Genomic DNA, 21,871 nt, shown 5'->3' on the forward strand with positions numbered 1-21,871 from the left:
GAGGATGAGAAAAAGAAAGAGGGAGTGAGGGAGTGAAGGAGCGCAAATGAATGAACGCATGTGTCCGCAAGTAAAAGAGTCTGTCTCGATGAGGCCCGGTCTAATCTTTCTGCTAAGTATTCACCGGAACCGTTTTAAATATGATCATTCTGCAAGCGTGCGTTCAGTTGTGTCACCGCTGACAGATATATAATATCAAAGCGCTAATGGCCTGCCCATCAGCTTTAATCAATGACATCTGCTCTAGAGGTGTATTTATAAGAGTGTGAGACAGAGAGATTCACACCGTGGTTCCTGTGTTCATTTACATGTGGTACACAGGATGCAGATGTATTTTCTTTTACGAATAGCTTCTCAGAGTTGTGCAACCTGTCCTTGTGAACTAAGACGTAACTTGTGCAGTGATAGACAATATATATCGACAATTTTTTTGATAAACCAATAAATCATTTGGTTATTTTAGAGATGATCGCATTGGCGTTTTTTTTCGCGCAATATGTCAGTTTTTAAATCCACTAACAGCTTTGTCAATGCATTCTGTTTTCAAGTAAAAAAAGTTTTTTAGTTGAATTAAACCAATTAAATCAGCTGATTGGTTATTTTAGAGATGAGCGGTTTTTCCCCGCCATATGTCCATTTTTAAATATACCGTCAGTTTTGTCAATGGATAGTTTTTGGTTTTAAAATATTATTTAGAATTTTTATTATTTAGAGTTGGAGGGTTTTCTGTGTCTAATTGCCAACTTAAAGAGAAGTGTTCATTCTACCATGCTTAATTTCTACCAACATTTTTAATGTTAAAAATATTTTTTAGCAATGGATTAAAAGAAGTCATTTTTGTTGTACAAATGGTTGAAGTAAACAAGAAGAATACAAATTGTACTCCTATCTAACAGATCACTAGTTTAATTTACATTTTTTGTCAACATACAACGTACTATTATAGTAAACCTCCTTGACTAATCTAGTGTGCACTGAATAACTTACTTTTGTAGTTACTAAAACACTGTTAAGATTTACTTATATGCAAAAAATAAGTAGATTTTAATTGCTTTGGTCATTGAAAAACTCCTGACCACTACAGTTTGGTATGTACTGTGAGAATCCATCTTATTTATTATTTATTTGTATTATGTAATATATGTGTGTGTGTGTATGGGCCACCCTCCTATCTAGCTATCCATAGGCGACCACTAACCTTAAGTAAATCCTAAATGAGCAATGTTGATGTGTTTGTGTATAAATGTCCTCATCCAGCACTTTTATGACTGAGTCTCCTTTAATGACACTTTACCACATACGTTAGTCTCATGACAGCCTCTTTCAATAATGGCACAATCATTTCGGATGCTCTTTTATATGTGAGAAGGAAATAAGATGTTTTGTATCACGTCGCAAGTCTTTCTAAAACAGTTTCAGATGCTTATTATCCAATACACCGCTTGAAATCGAATGGCCGCCGCTTCTGCTTACGATGAGCTTGAGTCATACGCTCTAAAAGCGAGAAGTTGTGGCTAAAATATCGGTTTATTGGTTGTCACAGCATTTCCGTCGGACCTGCCACTTTTCAAATGTCGGCACCGAGATCATTGCAGTTTACGCAAACGAACACAATGTAATCTGTATGTCTTTCCAAGTCGCAGAAATCCACTCTCAGTTTGTAAGGGCGTCGCGGTGTGGTTTCACTTTGACCTGAACAGCAGATGATCTAACAGAACCCCCCCTCCACCCTGACCCCTCCCCCGCCCTCCCTTCGACATTAGCATGGATGCTTCATTATCTCCGCACTTGTATATAATGGCAGCGGCGGCTCAGAGGGTCAGGGCTCGCTCCACGGCTCATCAGCCATCTGACAGCGCTCGGCGAGAGAAACGAGGAGAGATGAGGAGAAATCATCACCACCCCCTGCTAATCCATCGCCTCTACTTAACACCACAACCTCAGGCCTCCCTTCACCAGGACCCTAATACTTAGCCTAATAGCGTGTACGGATGGCAAGAAAAGTGCAAAGGACATTTAGATGTTTTTTCTAGATGTGATCCGATAATGATTTGACCATTTGTACACACTTGCTCAAAAGAACAATCAAAGCACACAATCATCAAGATTCTTGACTGTGAAACGTTTGTTTTTAAAAGTGTAGAGTGCCGTTTTTGTGACACTAGTGGCACTAAACAGAACTGCAAAAATAACTGGATGGATGGATGGATGGATGGATGGATGGATGGATGGATAGAATAACAGATGGATGGATGGATGGATGGATGGATGGATGGATGGATAGATAGATGGATAAATGGATAGAATAACAGATGGATGGATGGATGGATGGATGGATGGATAGATGGATAGAATAACAGATGGATGGATGGATGGATGGATGGATGGATGGATAGATAGATGGATAAATGGATAGAATAACAGATGGATGGATGGATGGATAGATAGATGGATAAATGGATAGAATAACAGATGGATGGATGGATGGATGGATAGATAGATGGATAAATGGATAGAATAACGGATGGATGGATGGATGGATGGATGGATGGATGGATGGATGGATGGATGGATGGATGGATGGATAGATGGATAGATGGATAGATAGATAGATAGATAGATAGATAGATAGATAGATAGAATAACAGATGGATGGATGGATGGACGCCCCTTCCATCTTGCAGCCCATCTGCCCCAAACCCACACCATTGATTAAGCCACAATCGCGCAAACAAACAGAGTTTTGAAAATATCCCAGAGACTTTTGCCTCGACTGTGTGTTTTTGAGATTATGCCCCCCTCCCCAGGCGTGCCCATGGTCACCTCTAACTCCGCATCCGCACATCGTGTCACTCTCGGCTCGTGTGTGAAGTGGCAGGAGATCTTGTGTACCGTCTCTGCCCTGCACTCTCCTCTGATTTTCTCCACATTGTAATTGCATTATCCCCTTTTTATGCAGAATTGTTCTCTGGGGACTAATTGATGGAGACATGTTTAATTCATCAATCATTAGCATCAAATTTGACAATTAGTGATGATTGTTGAATTCTTGATGGAGATGAGGCATGGTTAGGGGCTCATTTTGTCTTTTTTTTTTCTGCACCAGCCAAGACAGAGAGAGCAAAATAAAATCATAAATAACAGTGTGGCATCGTGTCTTTGAAGAGTTGTTTTGGAGCGAGAGAATATTGGACTGTTGTTTTATTTAGTCGATTTCAAGACATGTCCGCTTTCAGTCAGAAACGAATCGCTTTTCAGCAATTCTGACTAAATGGCTAATAGACTTCAGATTACTTTTTCTTGTGCAGTGATGCTAACTTTATTCATTTAATTGTTGTCCAGTTTATGTTAGAAGTCAAATCTAACATTGGTATGTAGCCATCTATCTTTTTAATATATAATGTTATATTATTATATATTGTAGTTATAATATAATACATTAGTCTGTAGTGTTGTTGAATAATCAGTTAGTGGCTTATATCATGTTTAAGTACATTGCCGCAGGTTTTCATGAGCATTAAAGGAGCCTAACTGATAACTCCAATAGGTTTATGAAGACATAGTTCATAAGCAATTTGCTCTAAAACAATAATTACCACTTCTGCAGGATGCCAATATCATACAGCATTGATCCAAGTAATAGCAGCGTCTTAATTCATTGGTGAGGGATCTAGTCAAGGGCAATATTATGACAGAATTAATAAAATCTTCTCTTCAACAATACTGTGGTGATTACATGTCTCCGAACAGACAAATATAAGAATAACCCTCTATTCTTTCAATTACTCACGAATTACTACTGATTGTGTCAAGGCGTTTTTTTTTTTTTTTTTTTTGCCAGCCGCTAAAGTAAACTGCGAAGAACAGACTCTTGTTAGCCTAATGCGTCCTAACCATTAGCGAGAGTAATAAGTGTATCAAATTCACATAATCATGTCTAATTAGTATCAGTAATTATCTTGTTGGGTGCGAGAATATTAATCTTGCGGTCCCCATAGGGGAAGGGCGTCTCTTGCAGGGAGAGAGCGATAGAGCTTCAACCTCACGCTGTGGAGTACTTGCTAAATTAGCATGCTCCAAATCAGCGCTGAGGAGGGAGGGGAGCGAAGGAAACGTGTCGAAGAAAAAGGCAAAATTGCATAAAGCGAAAAACAACAGAGAAAAGTTTAGTCCCACTGTGAAATGCATTAGAGCCTAGTAAATAAAATATCAATGTTTTCTGTGTGCTTTTTAAGTTTTTGCTAGAGTTAATAGCGCGCAGGGTTTGTGCTAAACAGTTAACGGGTGTTTTGTTGACGTGCAAGTGGGTAAAACTTTAAATTTTTGTGATACGGTTTACATTAACACTTACAGAATCATTCCTGTGTTCTGATGCCACATTTAAGTTAGCAGATTTTCTTTTTCATAGCATAGCTGCTGCATAGCATAGATTATATCTACAGATTGATGTTTCTTTAAAGCCTCTGGAACAACTGAAGCGGGGGAAAAAATCATAAAACAGCACATTACAAAATGTAATTTTAGTAATGTGCTGTTTTTTAAACATTTTAGTAAGACTAGGCTAAAGGCAATAAAACCAATTTGAAAATGAACTAGCATTGAAGGAAGCGCAAACAATGTTGGATCTTAAAGAAGAAACAGGCTCAAAACATCATTACACAGGTATTCGTCTAAACCTGACCTTGAGCCTCGAACGCAGAGAATTAAATATTAGCCCTCATCTCTATCAAGCAGGGAGCCTGTTTTTCAAGAACAGGAGGAGAGGACCACATGCGACCCGGCCAGGCCGGTGAATTGGCGCCCAACGCGGGGCATCCGCTGATTGAAGCCAGGGAGAGCCGTCAGCACCGCCGGGAGAGATGGATGTGTCAGGCGGAGAGTGGGGGAGAGCTAATTACCGTTCCGAGTGTATCTTGTTAATTAAGGGCTAATTAGTGGCAGAAACGCAGAGGGAGCAGAGTAGGGAAACGGGGTGAGGCGTCGACTGCTCATGTATTACGAAGAGACGGATGCGTTGACGATAAAGGGAACGCGTACGCAAAATCTGGAACTTCTTTAGTCCTACCTACAAGTTGATACTGTGGTTCTCATCTCATCTAAAGCAAAATAGCTGTTTTGGATTTGTTTGCTGATTGACTGATTGAAGTGTAATTGACTTCACGGTTTTAGTAACAGGTAACAGGAATACTTGTCTGCATTGGAATACCATGCTCCAGGATTGTTTTTTGCCTTCATTGATAGGGATATTAGCCAGAAAACCAAAAATGATGCAGAGAAGAGGTGGGATGGATGCTGTGTCGCCTGCATGAGCACACGTACAGTAGTAATCATCACTAGGTCACAGCTCTATAATGCTGTAGTTTCACCTGCATCTGTGTGCTAAGTAACCTCTCCGCACTGTGAAATGTGATCTGAATGTCTCTCTAACCGAATCTCTTTCTCTCTCCTCTCGTTTTCCAGGCACTCCTCACTCTAACAGCAGCAGTTCCCTTCAGTCCGGGGGCTCTGTGGCCGGCGTGGCTTTGGGGACTGGGAAAGAGGGGATGCACCAGCGCTCGTTCTCTGTGTCCAGTGCAGAACAGTGGAGTGAGGCGGTTATCAACACCACAGCAGGTCAGAGGAGCAGCTCAGAAACTCCTACTCTTTTAAAATGTACCCGGTTTTCAGTTGCTTTTTCCATTGCTCTGATATTTACAGCAGAGTAAAGATCGTACTTCAAGCTCAGGGCCAGTGTTTGTGGGATTGTGCTGCGGTTGTACAAAATAAGTACAAAAACATGCTGTGAATGCATCAATCTCGACGACTTGCATCTCGTGGTTTTAGTATGCCCAACATATTATACCATGGTAATCAGCCTAATACTTTGGTGTTTAGGCTGCTATTGTCATCACAAAAGTGTTAAAATGACAAAAAGGTTCTGAAAAACAATTTTTTTTGAAGAAGATCCTGTGTTTATCATGATTTTACAGCATTAGCCAAAGTAATTGTGTTGAAATTACGGAATTCTCCCTAAAACTATGATCATGTGGTGAAATTTTGTTAGGGAAATATTAGTTTGGTTATGCTATTAAAGTTGGCATGAAATTCACAACATTCTAAATGCATGTTATAGCCCTTTTAATGGACGATTTATTCATGCATATTTTTTTTGCCCTTGTAATTTTTATCAAAATGTCATAACTGGGCCTTCAAGTTACAGACTTCTCTCTTGTGACGTATGCAGGATTTCTCCAATCGTGTATTCAGCTTAAACCCCGTCCCGTTCATCTGCCTCCACTTTTAAATGCACCGCTCACATCTCAGTCCCATCAACAACCTGTAGTCTCGCCCTGCATTTTTTCTTTTTCTAAAATCTTTTCAGATCTGTCCCTACTTCCGTTTCATCTGGTAAATACTCTTTGATTGGGACAGAGGTTCTAAAGGTTTCTAATCTGTTATTAGTCCATTACGATTTTACTATAGTATTAACAGTAACTGAAGAATTCGTGGCACTTTTGTTTATCGCTTGTGTATGTGATGTTAACAAGCCAATCGCTAATCAGGATAATTCAGTAATTGTGGCTTTGATTGTAACTGGTCCCGCCACCCACTGCAGCAGTGCCCCCAAATCTCTCTCTCTCTCTCTCTCTCTCTCTCTCTCTCTCTCTCTCTCTCTCTCTCTCTCTCTCTCTCTCTCTCTCTCTCTCTCTCTCCTCATCCTGTCAGTGCACTTGAGTGAAGTCAAATAATATATTTGCCGGGCGTAACAACGCTGCACATTTTTCCCCCCGTCTTCACTACTTCTTTTTTTCCCCTCCCGCGTTGGAAAATGAATGCTTTACGGGGACAACATTCATCACTGGTTATTTCCCTCTCTTTGTCGGCTGGCAGTAAAAAAGCACTTAAATGCACATCAACAGAATAACAGTCATTTCCATGCATGTTTGCGCACTCGTCGTTCTCATTAGCGGCTGCTCTGTTTCTCCCCCCACCACCCCCCGCACTCGCTCTCTCGCCCTCTCCGTTTTTGTCTCTCGCCCTCTCTCTCTCTTTCTCTCCTCCCCCCCCTCCTTCTGTTAGGGTCCCAGGGGCCCCGCTAGTTTAAAGAGCGCTCTTTACGAGCAAACTGGAGGCCCCGCCGTGTGGCCCCGTGGTGTCGCAGACAGAACACGACGCCGCGCGACACTCGCCCTTCTCTACTCGTCTCCGCTTGTCGAACAATCAATTTCAGCCCCGCTCCGCCATCGGCCCCCCGTCTACACCCATCAGCTCCACATCCTAAAGCAGAATTACTCAAAGCGGCCGTAGCCACGGAATGAGCTGCATATGTGTGTGTGTGTGTGTGTGTGTGTGTGTGTGTGTGTGTGTGAGGCAAAGCACTTCATTAGGCCCTGGTGTAAAATAGTTATTGTCACACACAAGCACACATACTCAGACATTTAGCTGTATCAGGATTTGGTGGATGCATTTTCTCTATGACCTGTTACCCATCAGCCTCTCGGTTCTTGCGTTTACTGAGAGCATTATAGCTTTACAGGTCATAATAGAGATAATAGAGTTTTATATCAAAGATCTCCGGAAAGAGCACACCTAGAGCAAACCACATTTATTGTGCCTAAGGTTTCAACTTGTTTTTCTTTAGCAGGTTCTCTTTGCTGTTTTGTCGTCATTCTTCAGAATGCTTAAGTTGATGTGAAGTGATTTGAAGTAGGGATGGATGTGCATGCTGAACTAGTTGTCCAAACACTGACTAGTCCACTAGTGAGTAGGGATGCACCAAAACTACTGATTTTAATATATTTAAAAAAATCCTAATAATTAATTTTATGTTATGGCTAATTCTATGCTATTTTGATTAAATAAATTAAGAATAAAACACAAAAAAATCTATTTAAATGCTTTAAGTGAGGCATCACAATATTACAATTTTCATTATGAAAAATTAAATGTAATTATGATAAAATACATTTACCTAAATGAAATTTAGGTAAATATAAATATATATATATATATATATATATATATATATATATATATATATATATATATATATATATATATAATATCATACACTACCTTTCAAAAGTTTAGGGTCGTTTTTGAAAGAAGTCTCTTCTGCTCACCAATGCTGAATTTATTTTATAACAAATACTGTAAAAACAGTTATATTGTGAAATGAAATATTACAATTTAAAATAACTGTTTTCTATTTTAATATACTGTATGTTAAAATGTAATTTATTCCTGTGAGCAAAGCTGAATTTTCAGCATCATTACTCCAGTCTTCAGTGTCACATGATCCTTCAGAAATCATTCTAATATGATGATTTGCTGCTCAAGAAACATTTCTTATTATTACCAATGTTGAAAATATTTTAAAAAAACAGTATTTATATCTTTTGTAACATTATAAATGTCTTTTACTGATCAATTTACTCCATCCTTACTCAATAAAAGAATTAGTTTCTATCAAAAACAATCTTACTGACCCCAAACTTGTGAACTGTACTGTACAAAAGAAGATATTTGAGAATGGTTCAACTTCATACGCTGGTGTCCTCAACATTATAAGACCTCACTGACTTTTATTGTATGGAAGAAAAAAACACTGAGGCATTTTTTCTTCTTTTGTGTCCCAGAGAAAAAAATATGGAACGACATGTACTTGTGTCATCAGGAATGTTTTACGCAAATTCACCTTTGATGCCTGTTTAGGTGGTAAATAGATCTTAACCATGCCCTAATCATGCCATTATCCTTGTCAAGGGTTGGAGGTCAACCAACAGATCAAGACTGTTGAGATGAGCATCGGTAGATTGATAATATCCTCAAACAATCACATGCATCTCAACCCTGTAACTATTTCCATACGATGTAAGTGTTGTTCTCATTTATAAGGCTGCGCCACACATCGCTACAGACTCTGAATACTGATTCTTTTGATTAAATCTTCCCTCTTCTCTTAGTTATATTTGTGCCGTACATGCTAGATATCCCTCATTCTAGAGTGTGTGTTATGGAATTGTATTCTCACCATGTATCTCTATAATGTCTTAGTTATCTAGTGTACTTAGCTAAGTGTTTTGTTTTGTACAGTTTTATAAAGGAGCTAGATTTTTACATTTTCAGAAAATGCAGTAGATGGGGTGTTCTATGTGGTTTCCAGGGCATGGAAGGGTTCTAGGGTTTCATGGAAAACATTCTAGAGTGTTCTGGGTGGTTGCCCTCTTACTCTGTTGATCATTGTGTGCATTTAATCTTCATTTCCACAATTGTTGTGATTGGTTGTTTGAATGTTACTATGCATTGCAGTTGTTAAGAGTTTTCTGGGTGGTTGCTAGGGTGTTCCGGGTGGTTGTCAGGGTGTTGCTATGATGTTATATGGGTGGTTGCCAGGGTGTTGCTAGGGCTTTCTGGGTGGTTGCCTTCTTACTCTGTTGATCATTGTGAACATAAAATCTTAATTTCCACAATTGTTCTGATTGATTGTTAGAATGTTGCTATGCTGTTGTTAGGGTTTTCTGGGTGGTTGCCAGGGCGTTGCTAGCCTAGGGTGTTCTGGGTGGTTGCTTTCTTACTATGTTGATCACTATATGCATTAAATCTTCATTTCCCACAATTGTTCTGATTGGTTGTTAGCATTTTGTTATGTCGTTTCTAGGGTTTTCTGGGTGGTTGCTAGGGCGTTGCTAGGATGTTTTGTGTGGCTGCTAGGGCATGGCTTGGGTGTTCTGGGTGGTTGTTAGGTAGTTGTATTACTCAACTGATCATTGTACAGTATGCATAGAATCATAATTTCCACATTTGTTCTGATTTGGTTGGTAGCATGTTGCTATGCAGTTACTAGGGTGTTCTGGGTGGTTACTAGGGCGTTGCTAGGGTGTTCTGGGTGGGTGTTAGGTAGTTGTCTAACTCCTAGATCATTGAATGCACAGAATCCTCATTTCTGCATTTGTTCCGGTTCATAACATCTTGTTTTGCAGTTGCTAGGATGTTCTGGTTGGTTGCAAGGGCATTGTTTTAGTCTGTTGCACGTAATCTTCATTTTCACATTTGTTCTAATTGATTATTAGCTTGCTGCTATGCAGTTTCTTGGGTGTTTTAATCAGTTACTAGGGTGCTCTGGGTGTTTGCTTGGTGATTTTCTTACTCTTTTGATTATATTATAGATATAATCCTTATTTCCACTTTTTTTTCTGATTGGTTGCTAGCAAGTAGCTATGCAGTTTCTAGGGTTTTCTTACTCCTTTGATCATTTCAGCATAGAATCCTCATACTAGCACAAAAGTGTTAAGTGTGATGATCTGTACTTAGGCTACTTTCAGTTAGTCTGTAGATTAGCGTGCAGCAGCTGAGGTAGTCTAGCGGTTTGGCGCTAATCTGGAATCTGCCGTCGTTAAGGGGCGGAGAAGACTTCTCCCCTGCGGAGCTCGAGGAGGCTGCGAGCGCAGGGAGTTTGATTCCCCGCTCTTGGCTGTAATGAAGTTTGACATTTCGTTTGGAGAGAGCAGCGGCGTGTGCCTGCCCATGCCTTGATTAGCGCTCTCTAATTGACAATAATAAGAAGGAAGTAGTGATTGTGTTCTGCACACTTTTTTCATCATTAATTGCAGCCATTGCCATTGATTACGGACGGGGGTTGCTCACTCGGCTGCTGTGTCAAGGGGTAGGAGTAGAGGGAGGGGGGGCGTTGTCGGCTTTGTCGCAAAATTACCGTCCGTACACGCTAGCTCTCGAATTAGCTACTGGGAGAATTAGAAGTTTCTCCTCACGTACGTCTGGAAGAAAAAATTGAGAGCTATTAAAAAATGAGTTAATGTTCTTTGTTCACACCCTCCAATCTTTCCATGCTCACCCACAGCCCTCGTCTCCAGAACCGTGCTGTAAAGTGCCGTTTCCCGCGGGGATGCTAACGGTCGCTAATCGCAGGTTAGCTGACCACCTTATTTCCTACTGCTACCTGAAGAGTGCTTACAGCTAAGCTCAGATTAGGCTGTAAATGGATTCTGATCCCTTGCATACTTCAATTCACCTCACCTTTGACTCTGCTTTCACAAAAATGACTTGATTTCCAGTTAAAATCAGGGTTCCTACACAGTTTGAAAAAGTATAGAATAAGCTTCTGGTCTGGAAAAGTTTTGCAAAAAGAAACTTTCCAGACTATTATCCCTATTCAGTTTTCTATATAACATAAATCATTTCTACAAATAAATTTATCATGCAAGCTGAATGATTTCATGGCAAAAGTTTAGTGGTCGTTTTGTGATTGTCGAACACGACTGAATGAATTCAAGGCACGCATTTCCATTATGCAAAACTGTTTGTCTTTACCATAAGAGAGTCTCTTAAACTTCACTAAATGAATGTGCGTGTGCCATTCAAACCAGCAACAGACAAAGGGGCAAACGATCATCTAAATCAGACCGTACTTTGCTTTTTGGTGATCGTGCAACACAAACTAGGTTTACAGAATCAAACCGATGTGTCAAAGCTGAATATTTGTAGGTTATACAGTGTTTAGGTTTCTTCTCATCATGTAAGCGCTTGTTATCTCTTCAGGAAAACCAATGAGAAAAAAAACTGAGAGAATTTACAGATGATTGTACTGATGATTGCCAGTGTGTTAAGAAAAATACACTTATATTCAAGATACAGTCTTTGATATCTTAATATCTAGTAACTTAATGTATCTTATAAGGATTTTTAGATATTTTTACTGGAAAAAAGGACAAAATACCCAGTAAGATTTAATTTTTGCTGTGCACAGAGTTTCTTATTTTCTCACAAAGTATTTAGCAAAGTTACATTCGTAGCGCTGCAATGTTAGCGGTTCCCATGAGGCATTAAAAAACATTGCACCAAAAATCTATATATTTCGATTATTTTATACATGTACATGAAAAAGGGAGATTTTCAACCATTCAGAGCTAGTCTGCTATTGTTATGACAATTGCAGGTCAATATTGTTAAAACGTCTAAATTTACAGATTGAACCCAAGTGCATTTTTACCAATTTAATGTTTAACGAAAATAAATGTTGATTATTTTCAAGGATATTACCAGCTATCTTATATATTATAAGTTGTTTTATATTAGATTTGAAATAAATGTGTATGTATGTATATAGGATATCGGGGTAGCATATTAATCAGTTTTCTCCAGTTCCATGGCATCACACAAAGTACCATTGCGTTTGTAGCCATGTACCTTGGTATTGTCATCGCCGTAACATGGTGTTTTTTTGATTAGCGACGACTCTGTAAACAGACGTTCAGATGATTCATCTGAGGTCTGGTGTGAGGGACAAGGGCAGCCCTTGACTGTTAACCTCCACCTACACACACAATGCCACTGCTGTCACAGTCGCTGATGGCCACTCTTCTGTGTGTGTGTGTATGTGCGAGAGCTTCTGCATGTGTGTACGTGTGTGAACAGTATTCTCAAGAAGCCCTCTACCCCCAGCTGTCTGCTGTAGCTAATGATTGGTCCCAGGGGGGCTGTTGGGAAGAGGAGTGTAGAAATTGAAACAGACGTTCGCGTCCCTGCCACAACGTGTGTGGCAGCTGGGAGCGCCGCTCCGCCATTCAGCACGAGGGAGGGTGAGCAGACTTTTAAAGTCATGAATATCAATGGTGAACACAGAGTCAGTGATGAAGCATCAACTGCCAACCTGCCGTGTTTCCAGTGAGCTTATATCACTTTATCGGCTTTGTAGTGCCTAAACGGCACTCATGGTAAACATAGTGATCTTGGGCTAAGAAAGAGGCCTTAAGTGGAAGTATATGACTGATAAAAATCTTGTTATAATTGACCAATTAAACAATATACATTGGCTGATTATACCCAAGTGCATATATGTGTATATATATATATATATATATATATTACATTGTTTAATTACATTTATAAAAATATGATTAATGAAATTTAAGTTAGTATCAGTTAAGTTAGCATAATATATATATGTGTGTGTGTATATATATATATATATATATATATATATATATTACACTTATAAATAATAAATATTATAAATATAAATATTATAAAACTAATAATATATATATATATATATATATATATATATATATATATATATATATATATATATATATATATATATATATTCACGTGTGTCTCTGCTTAAAATTAATTTGTCACACCACAGTATCACTTATAATTAAAGCAAAAGGTGATTATTACGGTGAAAAAAAGAAAGGTCCTAGCTACACTTTCCCTTATGAATTAATGTATTAATTTGATCCTATAATCCTGACATTGATTTTAAAAAAGCTCATGGACATCTCATGCGTCATCTACCGTTTACAAATCCATTTATGCATTTACATACCGCAGTGACATTATCATTAGGACGAATCTTTCTTGCGTATCTTTGATAAAGATAAAGCAACAATATTGATTGAGAATTATCGTAATTGTGTAACGGGGCTAATTGTTAAACCCTCTAATTTGTCTCTTGCCATGTGTAATTAAGCTCAAATCCCACAGTGCATTTGAGTAATCCTCCGCTTCATCATTTATTCATTATCAAGCTGTTCTTATTAAACACCTCAATCATAATTATTAACCGCGTCTTATCAATAAAACTACAAATTGCATCGGTTTTCCAGATGAAACTGCAGCCGCACAGAAATGTAGGAGGGAAACTGAACTGTTAAAGATAGCATTAGCTACACGCTAAACTCATCTGTGCCTGCGGCGGATTGGGTGTCTGTAGTTTATCCTCCTGTACCCCCTGCGCGCCTCCATCTCTCTCTCTCTTTAAAGAGCACGCTAGCCTCCAGATCCCTCAAGGTAAACCCCCAAATTACGCCTAATGTTCTACACAGGCTAATGGTTGTCAGTGCCATTAGAATATGCGTTATTTGGCTCCGCGGGTTTCATACACTCCCAGACCCGACCGTTGTCGCGCACACACACACATTTACACACGCACACACTCTTATACACCCCAGGCCTGTGGAGATGAATGGAGTTTGCAACACTACAATGAGCTTTTGATGCCAAGACAATGGAGGAGGCTGCCCACATCTGACACACTGTGTGTGCGAGTGTGTTTCTGAGGGCCACTAACAATATGGGGTCCACTTTGCCGGGCCCTTCTGCCCCTGGGCTGGTCGGGGGGTTGTGGGTAATAGTGTCCCGAGGGCGCCCAAAAATGATGTGGAAGTGTCATGAAGCTCAGAAAGATGGCCGTGGCTTCCCCACTGACACCCCCTGTTCTTACCGCGTCGCCCCGTCACAGAAACACACTGGCGTGGAGCGGCAGGTTAATATCACTTATATAAAATCACCTTACACCCGAACCCAACCTCTCTTGTGCTTGGATGCTCGTGTGGCCTCTCCCATTACAGCGGCGCTCCTCGGGCAAGACCAAATCATCATTTGTTACTCACGCGCACGTCCCCTTCTCGTCAAGCTAATAGAGGTGAAACGGAGGTGTGGTTCATCTCTTGTTGTTCTCTGGGGTTGTGGATCTTCACTTGTCCTGTAAAGGGTCCGAAATGAATGAAAAATCGTCAATTGACCTGTAATCTGTTGAGGATTTTGATCAGTTTTGTGTTTCGCTAGAAAGTAGAAACTTTTTGTTTGTTATTATTGTTTTGTATTAATGTCTTTCTTGATTTTATGTATATGAACACACAATATAATATAATATAATGCAAAACAATTATTACTTTATTTTTATATTGAATATTACTTACATATGTTTTTATTATTATTATTTTAATAATATATATATATACATATACATTAAAATATTTAATATATAATAAAACATTTAATGTGTAAATATTATTAAATTATATAGACAGATGGATATATAGAAAGATAAATAAATAGATACACACACATATATTATATATTTACAAACTTTTATGTTAGATGCGATTAATCATGATTAATCAATTTGACAGCGCTAATTATTATATATTTTTATACAAATAATACATGTTTTTATTATAATTATTATTATTATGAGTTTATATATATATATATATATATATATATATATATATATATATATATATATATATATATATATATATATATATATATATATATATATATATATATGAATTCAATATTTTTTTATATCAAAATATTATATACTTTTTATATTTATTCAAATGTATTATGCAAATACTAATACACTTTTTGTTAGTTTTTTAAAAAAAAATATTTACATTGCATTATATAAATATATGTGTATATACGAAGCTTGACATTAACACCCGAGGATTTCAGCGGTGGCGTGTGTAACTCAGTCACTCCTACTAGCCACTTTGGATTTACATTTACATACATTTTACACTTTACATTTTTCAATTGTAGTCTTTCAAAAAGGCATCTGAAATAATAAACTAAGTGCAATCTAGTGTTGTCAAAAAATATTGATTTTTCAAAACATTTCAATACTGAAATATCTTAATCTCTCCGACAGCGAGTTGACACAAACCCACATCCTTTTACTCACTCGCTTCATTTGCTCCGGATGAATATTGTTGGTGTTACAGGGCTTGAATTTCGATTGCGCGTATTGAGCATAGTTTTATATATATATTGGCTATATAAAACAGTATAATGGATCCGTGCGTCAAGTCTTAAAGTGACAGCAGCCTAATATACCAGCTTCCAAATCAGAGATAATATAAAAAATATCTATATGGCTGTTTTTCCCTATGGTATCGATGTTAAAATTGGGGCCAGTGAAAATGCTGAGTGGCTAGTAACTTTGGAAAACCACTAGCCACAGCGGCTGGTGAGCAAAAAAGTTAATGTCAAGCCCTATATACTATAGAATTATTAAAATAATAAGATAATAATACTTATTATTTGTCATTAGTTCAGGTAAGAGACTCTGTTGACTGAACTTTATGTCTGTTTTCCTTCCTCCAGCCAATGGGATGACAGATCCTCTCAGCTCCGCCCCTGGCATGAGCAGCGCCACCAGTCCCAAACTTGAACCTCCGCCGTCACCTCATGCCAACCGCAAGAAACACAGGCGGAAAAAGAGCACGGGCATCACCAAACCAGACGGGCTTTCTGCAGGAAATGAAGGTAAAGGGACGCAAAACTGTTTGTGTTATTTGTAAGAAAAAATGACCATGTACCATTTCTCACTGTCCCATTGGTTCACAAAACAACATAAACAGCAGTAGATTTGCAGGCATCAGTAGCAGTTTTAGCAGGTGTAGGTTTGTTTTAGTGAGAAAATGCTATCAAATAAAAAAAAGTCCAGTTGGCCTGTGGCTAATAAAGTAATTTAATCCTTTTCTGAATTAGAAAACACTTCGATTTGATCCATTGTTCTGTGCCATGTGCAACAAAGATGATGTGTCATGAACACGGTGCCACTTTGGTTTTATTGCCCGTCCCAATGACAAATACAGTCTCCTAATTGGTTGTTATTGAGGAAACAAAAGCACATCCCTCAGGCTATTCTGTTGCCAATAGGCAAAATCCATCAACTAGATGGACGCTGTCCATCAATGACTATGTCACTGGTGCTTCTTAATAAATTTGTTGTTTTTTTGGGAAAATCATTTTATTAATACACATACAGCCAATGTGCGACTTTGACATCACACAAAGACCATGTTCAAGCACTTAAAATAGAAATAAATGTCTATAGATGGTATAAAGACATTTAAGAGGGATTAGCATTTAAACCATTTTTTTTTTAATCCATTTTTATTGTTTTTTCCCTTCTTTTCAGACAGAAGCTATTTAGCTTATCCCAAACGTTACCAGAATCAAGTTTAATTGTGTTTTTTCATGAGCTAGAATAGCCTCAAATGATCCAGCTTCACTATTGTGACTATGTTATTGGTTTTAAATGTGTATGAACGACATTACAAGCTCAAGGGATCACAGACATGCTCGTTTCCCATCGCAGCACTGATAAGGAACGAGTTAAAGACGTTCTTAGCGTTCGTTCTGTCTCATTACGTGTGGTATAATTGACAGTTCCTCGAGAATATGAGGTCTAACCTTTGATTTACTTAAGCTTTACTTGGTCATCTGGCAGAATAACAGAGGCGGATTGTGTGTGCGGACAGATTTTGGTGAGAACTTCCATCATGAACATCGTCGTCTTCGCCTCTGTACAGTCTGAAAGGTTCTATTAGTGTGCGCTTGTCTGTTCTAGTGAGTGCATGCAGAATACAGACATATTGCTTAAGTATGAGAATCACTCATATGGAGCAAGTAGTATCTACTGAAGGCAGAGGAGTAGGAGGGGTGTAGGGGGAGCTTGGATCCTTGAATAAATTGCTATCAGTTTATCTCATTTACGGGGCAATCAAAAGCGCCGAATGCTGGCAGAAATCGAATTTTAGCTGTTGTGAAGCATCATAAATCAAATGTGCTGTCGCTCTCTAAGAAGGTGAGGCAACTTTTTTGTTCTTTGCTTCATGAGCGAACGTCTCTGGGAAGTCTGGAAGATATTTACAGCTCTGATTCACGAATAGTCTTAGGCAGTTGATGGTTTTACTTATCCACAATTAAGACGTGCTTAGACAACTAAATGAATTGTTGAGGGCAAAAGTGTGCTTGCTGGGAGCATTGAGAAAGCTCATAGTGAATCAGTTCATTTCAGTGCTGATTCTTCTGAATGAATCCATTTGATTCAAGCAGGCTGTGACCATTTAAACCGTTTAGACCCTGAATTTGAGTTCAAGTGTAAGTTTAATCTAACAGCAAACAGGCCTTTAATTCCTCTGCACACAGAGACTCTCCATTTGAACAGCTTCAGTGGAGCATCTCCTCCATTCCTGCTGGATGAACAGCGGTATAATGAACATCTCAGGTGCTTACAAGATGATCCAGGGTTCCCACTGAGTCGACTGACAGGAGCTTTAATGCCTTTCTTTGCAACAGCACCTTTATCTTCACTCACGTACAGTAAAAAGATCTGCTCTGCTCGTCTGATCTTGATTAATCTGGGCTATTTTCCTGTAGTCTTCCATGCACTCTTTACAGATCTATTTATTTCAAAGAGTTGCATTGTCATTGCAGAACTTTTTTCTTTTATAGCAAATAAAATTAAATATAACATAAAATTATATTGTATTGAATGCGTTATAGTGTGCTGTTTAAAATGTGAATCACAAATTGTGTACTTTCTGAATAATAATTCAACTTTTTAAGCTTTAGCTTAACATATATTATAGTTATTAGTTATTTAAATTGTAAATATTAAATCTAATTTATTATTAGTATAGTATAACAGTAGTATGTTATTATTATTATTACTAGTTATTTAAAAATATATAACAATTACATTTTTAAATATGAAATTTAATCAAATTTTTTATTAATAATATATTTTTATTGATTAAAAATAATAGTAATTGTTGTTGTTATGATTATTATTATTATTATTTGTTTTTATATATATATATATATTTAAAATTATTTTAATATTGCATATGAAAGATTTAATCTAATATATTATTATTAATAATAAAAATAATAGTAACTATTATTGTTGTTATTTAGTATATATAATCGTGTTTTTATATTTATATATATATATATATATATATATATATACATACATATATAATGATATGATCATTTAGTTACCATTGTGGCAGAAAATAAAGTATAATTAAATATCATTTCTACTTATCGATTATTGAAAATCAAAACTAATAATCAATAAAGGTCAAATAAAATATCAGACAATCTCTGATTACAGCTAATTAAGGCCAAATCAGTTTCTCACCTAAATACTAAATATGAAGATCAATAGTTTTAACTTTTAAACCGTTTTACACTAATGTAATGCTGTGCATGTGGCATTACTAGTTTTGATCCTGCAGGCTGATAAATACACGTACCCAGTTTGCAGACAGCCAGCAGCGGATGAAGCGTCATGTGGTTTTACACTGGTGCTGGTGGTTCCTCGTACCCCTGTGTCTCTGTTATACCTTTTAAAGAAGATAAAATGTGATTGCACAAATATATTTGTACATTCATGCGCATCAGGTCATTGTTGGAGTGTTTCTGTCTGCATTTACCTTCAGTTCATTGTTTGAAGTGTGTGTGTACATAGGGGGTGTTTTTGTTTACACTGTGTGTGTGTGTGTCTGATGGAGACGCTGAATGCGTTCTCGCCTCCTCAGTGTTTGGCCCGTATCCCCCCAGGCCCGTGTCAGTAATGGGCGCGTGCTGATTGCTCTAATACAGGTTAGGAATATTGCCTTTAATGATGTGTAAAATGAGCAAACGCCACTGCTGACATTTACAGATGGCACAGGCAGGTCTGGTTCCTCCCAGCTGCCCGTTAATTCTTACACACCAGCTAGCATCTCTATAGGCCCGGTCCTGTTTAGTGTACTAGCACACATGTGTTGGATTCAAGGTTTCGGAGTTTTTAAAGCAACACACACGCACACACACCTCGACTTAAAGCCCTCGCGGCTTTGTGCCGGCGCTGATTTGATGGATTTGTGGTCGCGTGGCGGAGTGCTCTGACGGAATAGCAATCGGGTCACACTGGCAGGTCCAGATGTGGTACCGGAGCAGGCGTGTGACCCAGAGGGCGTTTGGAGTAGAAGCATCTGCCTCGATTAGACACGATGCACTTGAGTAAATGTTGTGACTTCGTTTTTCCTTTCCTTCTTTCTCTCTCTCTCTCTCTGTGCTAATTTGCTTCTTTTTTTTTTTTTTTTTCGGGTTGAAATGGATCTCAACTTAAAGGCCAAAATCGACTTAGTGTCCCAGTAAGTGTTACTGGTCTTATTGTGCTTGATTTACAGTACACATTACTTAAAACAAGAAAAAATGTTTTCTGCATTTCTGCGTGGAAAAATCAATCACATCAAAACCTAACATGTTTCACCCCTTCATCCGATCAGATCCTGATGGATGAGATCAAGTCCCGCCCGACTTAATTTGCATAACTCTTAGCGTACTATTAAATCACTAGTAGATTGACAGTAAAGACGTTTAAAATGTTAAAGATGATTTCTATTTCAAATAAATGTTCTTTTTTAACTTTCTATTCATCGAAGAATCCTGAAAAATGTATCACGGTTTACACAAAAATTTGAAGCATCACAACTGTTTTTAAAATTGATAATAATAATAAATGTTTCTGGAGCTGCAAATCAGCATATTAGAATGATTTCTGAAGGATCATGTGACACTGAAGACTGGAGGAATGATGCTGAAAATTCAGCTTTGCATTACAGGAATAAATTACGTTTTAAAACGTATTCGAATAGAAAACAGTTATTTTAAATCATAATAATATTTGATAATATTTCTGTTTTTACTGTGTTTTTGATCATATAAATGCAGCCTTGATGAGCCTTTAAAAAAAACTCCAAACCTTTGAACATTCTGTAAATGCAGAAAGAATAGAAACATGAATGAATGATTGCAAGGGCCAGGAGAAGAGGAGGAGAGAAAGACTGTGGTTTTAGATGTTGTTATCTTTCTTTTATTGTAGCGTATTAATTAAGGTAAGTTGTTTCTGCCCTCTTTGCCTCCAGTCCCTCAGATTGGATTTTAACTGGATGTAGTCAGGCAGAACCTGCTCGGCTCCGTCTCATTACTGCTAGTTTCTGAGCACCAGTGGCTGATTGGGAGCTTGTGTTATTGCACATTTTACATCAACAGACCTTAGAGTCTATTGGTAATTTTTTTAGAGAATATGCTTTCTTATTTTCCTATAGTGCAGCACATTTTCACTTTTATTCTCTTGGACCTACACTACCAGTCATACGTTTGGGACACACATACAAATACTTTTAGTATTTTTTCTGATTTTCGAATTAAAGTCAAGTCGTCAATACTGTGAAATAACACATGTGAACGTATGGGAACAACCAACAAATATTTAAACTAATTAAAAGAATCTTATTTGAGCTTCTCCTTCTGTCTAGAATCTAGCTCTGCTCATTCTGGAGATTCATTCAACCAGCATCATGAAGATGCTTTTAAATAGTTTATATTTAATCAAATTTAAATGAAAGAAGTACCAGGTTGGACCCTCTTTTGCCTTCAGAACTACCTTTATTCTTCATGACAAAGATTCAACAGGGTGCTGGAAACATTCATCAGAGATTTTGGTCCATACTGACATGATGATGCTGAAGATTTGTCGGCTGAGCATCCATGATGAAATCTCTCGTTCCACCACATCTCAGAGCTGCTCTATTGACTGAGATCTGTGACTGTAGAGGTCGTTTGAGTTTAGTCAACTCACTGTCATGATCAAGAAACCAGTTTGAGATGATTTGAGCTTTGTGGCATGCCAGCTTATCCTGCTGAATTAGCCATCAGAAGATGTGTACGCTGTGGTCATAAAGAGATGGACACGGTCAGCAACAATGCTCAGGTAGACTGTGGCGATTAAACGATGCTCAATTGGTATTTGGTACTAAAGGCTCAAAGTGTGCCAAGAAATTATCCTCCACTTCATTACACCACCAGAAGCCTGAACTGTTGATACGAGGCAGGACAGATCCATGTTTTCATGTTGTTTCATGGTCTTTCAGACCATCTGAATATCACAGCAGAAATTAAGACTCATCAGACCAGGCAAAGTTTTCTTCTATTATCCATTGGTGAGCCTGTGTGAGCCTCAGTTCTGTTCTCATCTGACAGGAGTGTCACTGGTGTGTCTTCTGTAGCTCTTCTGCTCCAAGGTCTGAAGTGTTGTGTGTTCAGAGATGCTCTTCTGCTCCAAGGTTTGATGTGTTGTGTGTTCAGAGATGCTCTTCTGCTTCAAGGTTTGAAGTGTTGTGTGTTCAGAGATGCTCTTCTGCTCCAAGGTCTGAAGTGTTGTGTGTTCAGAGATGCTCTTCTGCTCCAAGGTTTGATGTGTTGTGTGTTCAGAGATGCTCTTCTGCTC

At 38.1% G+C, this 21,871-nt stretch overlaps 1 protein-coding gene across 2 annotated transcripts in view; it reads left to right on the forward strand.

The window, feature by feature from the left end:
• The window catches only part of agap3 (ArfGAP with GTPase domain, ankyrin repeat and PH domain 3), a 157,941-nt gene that overhangs the window by 111,170 nt on the left and 24,900 nt on the right, over positions 1–21,871 (forward strand). For both annotated transcript variants that reach the window (XM_079863064.1, XM_079863063.1), the window contains exons 12-13: positions 5,461–5,613; positions 15,901–16,062. In XM_079863064.1, the coding sequence (XP_079719190.1) occupies positions 5,461–5,613; positions 15,901–16,062 (315 nt within the window). The remainder of the gene's footprint in view (positions 1–5,460; positions 5,614–15,900; positions 16,063–21,871) is intronic.

This window comes from Squalius cephalus (genome assembly GCF_949319135.1).
Source record: "Squalius cephalus genome assembly, chromosome: 25".
Lineage (NCBI taxonomy): Eukaryota > Metazoa > Chordata > Actinopteri > Cypriniformes > Leuciscidae > Squalius > Squalius cephalus.